Source organism: Myotis lucifugus, unplaced genomic scaffold (assembly GCF_000147115.1).
Source record: "Myotis lucifugus unplaced genomic scaffold, Myoluc2.0 scaffold_6484, whole genome shotgun sequence".
In the NCBI taxonomy this organism is placed as follows: domain Eukaryota; kingdom Metazoa; phylum Chordata; class Mammalia; order Chiroptera; family Vespertilionidae; genus Myotis; species Myotis lucifugus.
In genome coordinates, this window is record NW_005877532.1 from 1 (window position 1) to 8,567 (window position 8,567).

Below are 8,567 nucleotides of genomic sequence, written 5' to 3' on the forward strand. Positions count from 1 at the left end.
GCGCGGCCGGGTCCCCTCCTCAGTGTCCACTGCGCTGACAGGTGCCGGGAGCTGGGGCGGGCCTGCGCCTCGCCTGGCCACCGTCTGGAGTGGCACCCATGTGCTCGCCCGAGCGCCTCTCGCAGGATCTCTTGTAAATGAAAAGAAAGCCCATGCTCGCTGTATGTGCAAAAGGCACAGAGAGGAGCAGGGAGGCCTGGGGGCAGCATGGGGAGCGGCGGGGGCTGCGTGGGGAGAGGCGGGGGCTGCGTGGGAGAGCTGGTTGTGGTGCGTCAGGAAACCTGAGCCGTCACCCGAAGTCATGTGATGGCCCTCACCTTTGCCTTCAGCCAGGGGACGGGAACATAGGAGGCTGGGGGCTTTTCATTTTCGGTGGGACGTGGGGAACGTTACACATGAAGCAGTTGAACATGAAAGCTGTCCACCTGCCCCATGTCCACCGGTCCCCGTCCAGCAGGTCCCCGCGCCCGTCCCAGAGGCCTTTTCAACCACTAAAGGAGCTGTTGACCTGCTTTTACATTGAAAACATACAGTCATTTAGTTCAACAGCGTTGTCATTAGTGTATCAGACAGTGTTTAAAAATAGGATTAAACCTGTTTTTACTTTTATGGAAACCAAGTAGAATCCCCACAGTCACAATAACCATTGTAAAGTGCTACTTCCATTGGTCCCCTCGGGGCCTGTGTCCCCTGGGGGTGAGAACTCAGTGGCTGAGCAGTGTCCACAGGATGAATACCCGCCCCTCCCACCACTGCTGCTCCTACGGGGCAGCTGGCCGAGCCTCTGTCTTCGTCACAGGCTGCCTTGTGTTTGAGAAGGTGTCTCTCTGACTCACACCCGTAGCCGTGGAGAAAGCAAAACCCATGCTTTCTGTCTATTACGGACGGCTCTGCAGGAATGACATTAGCCTGACCTGGAGGACAGGACAGACACAGGTGGGAAGAGCACCTGCTGCTCCGCTCAGGAGGAAGGCCTGCTCCTTGGAGTGTGGAGTGGGCCTGCCGGCTGGCAGGAGGGGAGCCGTGCCCGGAAAGAGGGCACAGGCTGAGGACAGAGTGTTCGCAGGAAAAGTGCCAACCACATTCATAATGAGAAAAGTGCAAGTTCACGGTGACAGGGAGACGCTGTTCTTTCACCGTCGGCTCGGCCCGCCATCCCAGGCACAGGCCGGCGGTGTGTCCAGTGTCACAGTGTGGTGTCACGGCCTGTCCCTCACCTGGTGCTCGCAGTCCCGCCTACGAGGCCTCACCACAGGCCTGGCTGGTGCCTCGGGCCTCGGCCTCCGCACATCCTCCCTCCGGGTGCAGACTGCCCACACTGGCTGGTGAGGAGCAGGTGGAGGGACACACGGTGCTCTGTCCCTTAGGGAACCCTCAGCCCCGGGAGTGTCAGTGTCCTTTCCAGTGCTGGGCCTCCCCCTCGCCCGCATCTTGCTGGAGGCGGTGCCGGCCTCAGCGCCTGGGCCCAGCCTCACCTCCCACGAAGGCAGGGCGCCCACAGCCACAGAGTCAGGGTGACGGAGACGGGAGCACTGGTCTGCCTTCTCGCAGAGGGACGGGAGCACTGGTCTGCCTTCTCGCAGAGGGACGGGAGCACTGGTCTGCCTTCTCGCGGAGGGATGGGAGCACTGGTCTGCCTTCTCGCAGAGGGATGGGAGCACTGGTCTGCCTTCTCGCGGAGGAGCCGTGCAAGCCAGAGGGCGCGGCGAGGCAGAGGGGCGTGTGCTAGTTCACACACGGTGCACGTGGGGCGAGGCTGCACCCCGAGCTCCCGGGCTCCTCACAGCGGCCCACGTGGGTGCAATTGAAAGATAGAACCTGAGGAAGGTTAAGACCAAAGTATTGAAAGATGAATCTTCCCTGCCGTAGTACTTTCGCATGTTTGCCATCCAAGCCAGTTCACTCCTGGAAGTCTGTAAGAAATAAGTGACTTTTGATGCCTGAAAAGCTGCATGCTACTGAGGTGGATGCCAGAAATAAAGGACAGTAGGGGAGAGGATTGACTTGGCAAGGAAGGGGGGTGTGGGTTCCAAGAGGGGAGAGGCTGTACCTCTGTACGGAGGGCTGGAGCCTCCGGCTGGGGGCTGTGGGGGCTGTGGGCTGTGGAGTGGCTGTGGGCTGTGGGCTGTGGGCGGTGGGGCTGGAGCCTCCGGCTGGGGGCTGTGGGAGCTGTGGGCTGTGGAGTGGCTGTGGGCTGTGGGCTGTGGGTGGTGGGGCTGGAGCCTCCGGCTGGGGGCTGTGGGGGCTGTGGGCTGTGGAGTGGCTGGGGGCTGTGGGCGGCTGTGGAGTGCCTGTGGGCTGTGGGCTGTGGGTGGTTGTGGGCTGTGGAGTGGCTGGGGGCTGTGGAGTGCCTGTGGGCTGTGGGGCGGTGGGGGCTGTGGGGCGGTGGGCTGTGGGCGGTGGGGTGGGAGCCCGCTGATCAGAACCAGCAGGACCACATCTCAGCTGGAAATGAAAGGTCTCAGCCTCGCACTTGCTTCCCCCCAGGGAGCCTAGTTGTCCCTGAAGCCTCCCAGGAGGGTTGCTTGTTCTTGAACTGACATATGTTCCCAGGAGCTGGAGTTGTGTAAGGGCTGGTGCCAGGCAAGGCCGGGAGAGCAGGCCAGCCAAGCAGAAGCCAGAGCAAGTCCTGGGGCCAGAACAGTGCCTCAGGACAGGAGGGAGGCTCAGGTGCGGGGCAGGGACCAGGCATCCATCCCGGGAAGAAGCGCCCGATGGGCCCAGTGCTTTGGCGAGCGAACCAGGCACACACACCCCTCCCCCGTGTGGTCTCCCAGTCGGTGGGAGCAGGACTGGCCTCAGGAAGGTGACCTGTGGGTGTGATGGTGCCGCCAGCAGGGGCCCCTCAGGGGCAGGCGCACCTGCAGCAGGTCCAGCTCCTTCCTGCCCCTGGGCTGGCGGCAGGTCCCTGGGGTCAGCTGGGGGTGCTTAGAGCCTTTAACCCTTTGTTAAGGAATCTGTACTCTTTATTTTTAAACTTTTTTTTCCTCTCCATTTTCATCATTTTCATAACCATGAATTCTAGACTAAAAAATGAAATATTTTTGGTTTTTGTTAGAATTTCTCTGCAAAGATTGTCCGAAGTCCGAAAATCCATATCCACGTTGCTCGCATAGACAAGAAGGACGTCCCGGAGGAACGCGACTTCATGAGGAGGTGGCTGCACGAACGGTTCGAAATAAAGGACAAGTGAGTGGCAGTGGCTCAGCCTTCAGAGGCCGTGCCTCACTGTGAGCCAGGCTCACAGTCCGAATTCCAGGGGGCGGACCGGGAAGCAGAAGGTCCCAAATGAGACAAGCGGCCCCATTCCCCGTTGTGCAGGATCACCCCTGGGGTGGGCACAGCTGGTTCATTGGCTGAGTGCTATTTGTCACCTATTTCCTATAGGTCTCCCAGGTCTTGCTGCCTCCCATTGGTTATTTAAAAATTTGGGCGGGGCCTTCTCTAGTCGCCTCCACCTCCCTTTGTCTGGGGGAGTCTTCCTGGGACACTGCTGTCAGCCACTTCAACAGCCGCCTGGCCACATGCTGTTTCTTTTCTATGAAGATAAATCAGGCGTATTTCTTACAACCTGATGTCAGCTCCCTAAACAGCTGGGCCGGACGTGGTGTGTCCCCTGAGCGCCTCCTGGGGTCAGCTCAGGGCCGGTCCAGCACGTCTGCGTTCCCGCCGGACGGGGACGTACGTCCCTGTGAGAGGGCCCCTCCGTTTTCCTCTGCTGTGTTTCCAGACGACTCCGTGGTCAGGTGTCAGTTTCCTCGGAAAAGGCACGGCCGGCGGTGAGCCTCCCGGGTCTGCCGCCCAGGCCGAGGGAGAGGCTGTGTGAGCAGCTGGAGCGATGCCGGCATTCCCTGGAAGGAGGGCGGGGCATTTCCCGACCAAAATGTCTTTTGGGGCCTAAACAGTTTCTAGGATTGACCTTGTGTTTGTCCATGCGAATAACGTGGGACAGACAAGAGCGTTGAGCATGCGAGAGTTACCTGGAAGGTACAGGTGTGTTTGGGCACCTCTGGGTGAGGCCCGCGTAGAGAGGTCGTGCCACCTCCTCAGGAGCGGGCCTGGCCGCCAGGGGCGGAGAGGACATGGTGTCGGATGCCACACGTTTCTAAAGCGGGGACCACAGAGCTCTTCTTTAGAAAAAAAAAATTATCTATATATAAATATATATTGATTTCAGAGAGGAAGGGGGGAAGAGAGAGAAACATCAGTGATGAGAGAGAATCATGGATCGGCTGCCTCCTGCATGCCGCCTGCTGGGGATCAAGCCCATAACCAGGGCTGTGGCCTGACTGGGAATCGAACCTGGGACCCTTCAGTGCACAGGCTGACACTCTATCCACTGGGCCAAACCAGCCAGGGCAGACTTCCCCTTTTTGTACTATTGTGTTGGACATGTTTTATGTTGAGTATGTCCCGCCATTAACACTTCGCATTTCTAAAATAAGATGGAGAACGAATTAACGATATGATTTTCCCTTTTGGCCGCTTTTCTAATTCCATGGAATGAGACTCTGTGTGTGGCTTCTGGTGGGGGGCCTGTGGGAGGGAGGGAAGTTGGGGGAGATGGAGAAAACGGAGGGCGCATCCCCCCAGGCCTGAGCCAGGGCCTGGCAACACGGAAGACCTCAAGGTTATAAAACAAAAGCATCCCCACCATGATGGAGGAATGGAATACACGTTGGGTTCTTTCCAGAGTCGGGGGCTGCAGGTAAACTCAGTCGCTGGGCCCCCTTCATCTACGAGCACCTGTGACTCCAGCCCACACCCGGGCCCAGAGGGACTTGTGGACGGGAGGCTGCAATGGCTGAAACTGAACCTGAACCTCTCCTGCCCCGGCCGCAGGTTACTGATCGAGTTCTATGACTCGCCGGATCCCGACAGAAGGAACCGGTTTCCCGGGGAAAGTGTCAGCTCTAAGCTGAGCCTCAGGAAGACGCTGCCGTCACTGCTGGTCCTGAGCGGCCTGACCGCGGGCATGCTGGCCACCGAGGCCGGGAGGAAGCTGTACGTGAAGACGTGGCTCTACGGGACCCTGCTCGGCTGCCTGTGGGTCAGTATCAAAGCGTAGACCCCAGGCCGGGGCGCTGCCTGGTTGTGGCTGCTCGTGAGTGTAGTCAGAGTGTAAATAAAGCTGTTGACTGAGTGTTGGGCACAGTAGAACCTCTCACCTGAGCCGGGGTGCAGGTGATCTGGCAGATGCAGGGGCTCGGGCATCGGTGCTGGGCTCTGGGGGGCGCGGGCTCGCTGCTGCTCTGGGCGCTGTCTGGAGCCAGGCCCGCTCAGGGCGGGGCTGTAGGGCTCCTCACTGTGCGTCACTCGGTGGCGGCACTCGTGAGCATTCGCAGTGTGTTTCACTGATTGTGTTATTTCCAGTTTTTACGACTTGACTGGTCCAGACTCTGGTCACTAAAGTATTGAGAACCTTGCTGCTCCGTAACGTTTTTCTTCCTGCATAACTTCCTCCAAGTCAGTGAAGGGAAGTGGACTGAGGACCGAGGGAGAGGCGGATGGGCAAGCCACGCCCTCTCGTGAGTACCTGCTTCCCGGCTGGTTTCACTTTATAGTTGCAAAGTAACTCATTCCTGACGTTGGTTGAAACAGCCTGATGTGCACACTGCCCACCATACAAGGGTAGTGGACAGTACGAGAGTCGGCACCATTACGTGGTGGCCGCACTTGCACTGCCTGGCGCTCTGCAGACTCCAGCCGAGCTCCCCGCACTGGCAGCACCTGTGCCATATGCACCCGCAAGCCTTAAGGCTCCTTCCTTCCTAAGACGACCATGGCGCTCCCGGGGGACCTGCGTCCCGGCGCTCAAGGTGCTGGAGCCTCGTCTGCTGGCTGACCTTCCTGTGCCTTCTCCTGTCCTCTGGGTTTAGCGCATTTACCCCGCATCGCGTTGTCATCCCGTGGCGATCCTCTGTGTGGCCAGCCAGGTGCTCGTGGCTCCCACGGAGCTGCCAGGGAGCGTGTGTGGCGGGTCGTCCCCCACTCCAGCCCTGCTGGGGGCATCGCGGTCCCGCCAGGACATCCACCCTCGAGCCAGTGAGGCCCGGGCGTCACCCATGGGCCTGCGTGGGCACGTCAGCCTCAGCTGACAGGTCGCAGCCCTCTGTCCCCTCGACCAAGAGCTGCGTGTCAGGTACCTGGTCTCAGGGTTCCCGTGACGGACTCTTGACGTGCGACCTGCTCTGTTTCTGTGTCGTCGTCGAACGTGATGCCTGTTGGTCCCTAAGGCGGGGGTTCTGCTCCTGCTGGTGGGTTGGCCCGTGGCTGCCGCTGCGCCCACCGGCCCATCTCGAGGGACCGCTGACCACAGTGATCGCGGGGAGTCCTGCCTGGTTCTCCAGAATGGGGTGAGCCGCCTCGGGCCGCCCCGCGGAAGAGCGGGCCCTGGGCCTCACCTGTGTAGCAGGTGAACACGCCTTCACGCAGCCCCACGGGAGCGCTGGCCTGGGCGTGTCGGGTGTCGTGAAACCTCTGAAAGTGTTCTCAGACCAAATTGCCACCTTCTCTGACCTGTAAAGTGGGACTCGGCTCTGCCTTCGTTACCTGCTTTTTTAAAGTCTTAACGTTAGACCTGCTTCTGACCAGAGCAAACTGCTGTAGGTTGTGTAACTGCTGGCGATGTGACGGTTATGCTCTGAATCTAAATTCTAAGAAGCAATTTACAATTTAAGAATTGCATTGATTGTAATGGACTTTAAGAAGGCACAGTGAACTGCATAAGGTCACTTTAACATCGTGTTTTATGACTATCCTTATATTCTTCTCACAAAGGGCCTGTAAAATATTTGTTAAAAAATTTGTATCAAAATGTTTGGAAAATTAGAAGTTTCTTTTTAACGTGTGTTGAAATGACCTGAATTATTTTCTAAAGCGAAGAGCCCGCCTCGACTTGGAAACCTCTTCACATAATATCACTCGCTTTGGCTCCTGTTGTTGATTTACCCCTCGGTTCGATGTCATGCTCTTATGTTCTTCAGAGATGGGTGTGTTTGGGTGAAAGTAAAAGAAAAAATAAACCTTTGCTGTCTCTCACGCGTGTGCTGTTTAACATTCCGAGACCCAAAAATTCCCCGCAGTCTTCCGTTCCGTGGAGCAGGCTTCCCGCTGGCCCTGCCTCCTGAATGCATAAAACTATATATTTTTAAAGTGTCGAGCAAGTTTAAGGAAAAAGACATGAAAACACTCAGCTGTGAAGCAGTGTATTGGTAGGTGATATAGCTCCTTGCTTGACAACCTTCCTCACCACCGTCTCACTGAGCGTGCCCAACGCCGTGGTGGCCCGTCCCCGACCGATCCCGGCGAGTCCACAGCAAGGATTCGCTCCTGTCTCCTTTCCCGGGTTCCCTTCCACTGGGCGTGGCACCCAGTCTTGAGGGCGTGAGTTTTACTCTTTCCTCTGCAGTGTTACGTGGCTTCAAGTCACATTCGCTGAATAGTCTGTCAATAAGGTGGTCTGATTAGATGGACCATTCAAAAAATACGAGCGAAACGTATGGAAAACTTGCCCATCACGTACGGACAACGCACAGTACCTGCCAGACACACCCAGATCACACCTGAGAAGGTGAGGGTCTGTCCTTGGGGGGACAGGTGTGTGGTCCAGGTATGGGTCGGCCTTGGCAGGGGCTGTTAGGCTTGGGGTGCTGGGCTGGGGAGCGACCAGCGTGCACGGAGGGCCGTTAGGTGAGCTTGAGGCTGCGGGCACGCCGGGCCACGTCACTGACAGCACCGCCTCTCAAAACCGAGCTGCTCGTGGCTCAGACGGCGTCACCTGCACAGTCCCTTCCGCTCCCGAGTCTCACCTGTTGGGGGAGGGGTGGCCGGGGGCCCCGGGGCTAGGCCGCTGCAGTGTGACTCCTCTGCCCTTTGCCAATGCAGTGACCTGGAGTCGGTTCCCAAGCCCTGTGCCTCAGTTTCCCTAATTGTAAAGGCAATGACAAGAGTGGCACCTACCCCATAGGGCTGTGGTGAGGATGGAGCAAGGTGTGCACCCGAGTGGAGCTGCCCCGTTCCAGAGCCTGGGTGTCTGTGAGGTTCTCAAAAGCGTCCCCTCCATTCTGTGTGAGACAGTGGCAGGACCCCTCCGCTCACACCCCTCTGCCCCCGCCCCCCCCCCTCGGGGATCCCTGTCTCACGCTGAGTGGCTGCGCTAGGGCTTCATCCCCCCCATGTCTTTCATTGTAAGTCAGCGCAAATCCTCGCTCATGTGGGCGGCAGGAGGGTCCGGAGGCACCGGTGCTGTCACTGCTTAGGGGTCTGGGCTGGCTGATTCACTTGGCACGTTACGCCTGAAAATAGAATAAAGGCTATGAATCCGTGTGAGCTCTGCCCTGGTGCCGTCACCTGGCCAGATCGGGTGCTGTGGTCTCTGCATCTCCGCCATCTGTTTCTAGAAGTTGATATGACAAAAGAAGTTTAATTCCTTGTAAACGGATTGTTATGAATGATAGGATCACAGACAAGCACCACTGAGCAGACCGGCGGGCGAGTGGCCCCCACAGGCTGCCCGGAGGTTGTGCAGGGCTCTGACCTGCGAGGAGCGTAGAGTGTAGGCAGTG

At 58.2% G+C, this 8,567-nt stretch overlaps 1 protein-coding gene across 1 annotated transcript; it reads left to right on the forward strand.

The window, feature by feature from the left end:
* Window positions 1-3,033: 3,033 nt before the first annotated feature.
* On the forward strand, window positions 3,034-7,041 carry LOC102421272 (1-acyl-sn-glycerol-3-phosphate acyltransferase epsilon-like). Its single transcript, XM_006109156.3, has 2 exons — window positions 3,034-3,189; window positions 4,843-7,041. Exons 1-2 carry the CDS (start codon window positions 3,149-3,151, stop codon window positions 5,066-5,068), a joined length of 267 nt encoding a protein of 88 aa, XP_006109218.2. The 5' UTR covers window positions 3,034-3,148; the 3' UTR covers window positions 5,069-7,041.
* The last annotated feature ends 1,526 nt before the right edge of the window (window positions 7,042-8,567 follow it).